Here is an 841-nt window from a genome sequence, read left to right on the forward strand (position 1 = left end):
CCCCAAAATTTTTTAAAAAGAATAGGAGAAGTATATAGGGACAATACAAGAAGATAACAAAAACATAAAAAAAGAGAAGGGGGAGAGAAGAAAAAGGAAAGTAATCTGTCCAGTGCAAGACTGCACTGGACAGATAACATCATGCATCTAATTTTCCAAACTTTTTCCCCTTTGGTATGCTATATTATTTCTACAAAACTCTTACATGCATGCAACTTACAAAAGTTCCTGACAAGCATGTCTATTATTAGAATGTCCTCAATGGTGTAAAATCCTCTCACCACCAGACGTACAAGCATCTGGAGGTTTTGGGGTACCTCATGTAAAGGCTCTTCCATGTTACCTTTCCTGGATCACCTGAAAATTTAGAAGAAAAATCAGTTGTCCTGAGTTGACTGCAATGCAAATAACATAGCTAAGAAACACAGAAATCTAATAAATAATACATGCCTCTTATGTATACCTGCATGTTATATGCAAGAGCTGAAAATTGTTTATACAGTGCATGCCACTCTTCTGATCTCTAGGGGAGCTATTCCATACATTTTTCAAAATACCTCAGGGGAATTGCTTAGATCGGAGTTATGTGAAACACAACACTACCTCATAAAACCAGACTTGAAAGTAGAGCAATTTTTACAACTTTATGCAAAAGTAATAGAAGCTAAAGCAAATCCAATACAGCAACGAATTGTATATATAAAATCAACAAAATATCAGTATCAGTAACATCTTTTGACATCAAATCAACAATTCACTCAACAGGTAACCACAAACCTGAATACTTAAATCACCTCAGATTCAAGACAGAATCACTGGGTAAAGCATGATTCACACTATT

At 35.1% G+C, this 841-nt stretch overlaps 1 protein-coding gene across 1 annotated transcript in view; it reads right to left on the reverse strand.

The window, feature by feature from the left end:
- Positions 1-841, reverse strand: part of LOC119587194 (general transcription factor IIE subunit 1-like) — a gene marked incomplete in the record, with an annotated part of 16,429 nt that overhangs the window by 12,358 nt on the left and 3,230 nt on the right. The window contains 1 exon segment of the mRNA XM_037935960.1: positions 221-357. Coding sequence (XP_037791888.1) covers positions 221-338 — 118 coding nt within the window.

The sequence above is a fragment of the Penaeus monodon genome, chromosome 22 (assembly GCF_015228065.2).
Source record: "Penaeus monodon isolate SGIC_2016 chromosome 22, NSTDA_Pmon_1, whole genome shotgun sequence".
Lineage (NCBI taxonomy): Eukaryota > Metazoa > Arthropoda > Malacostraca > Decapoda > Penaeidae > Penaeus > Penaeus monodon.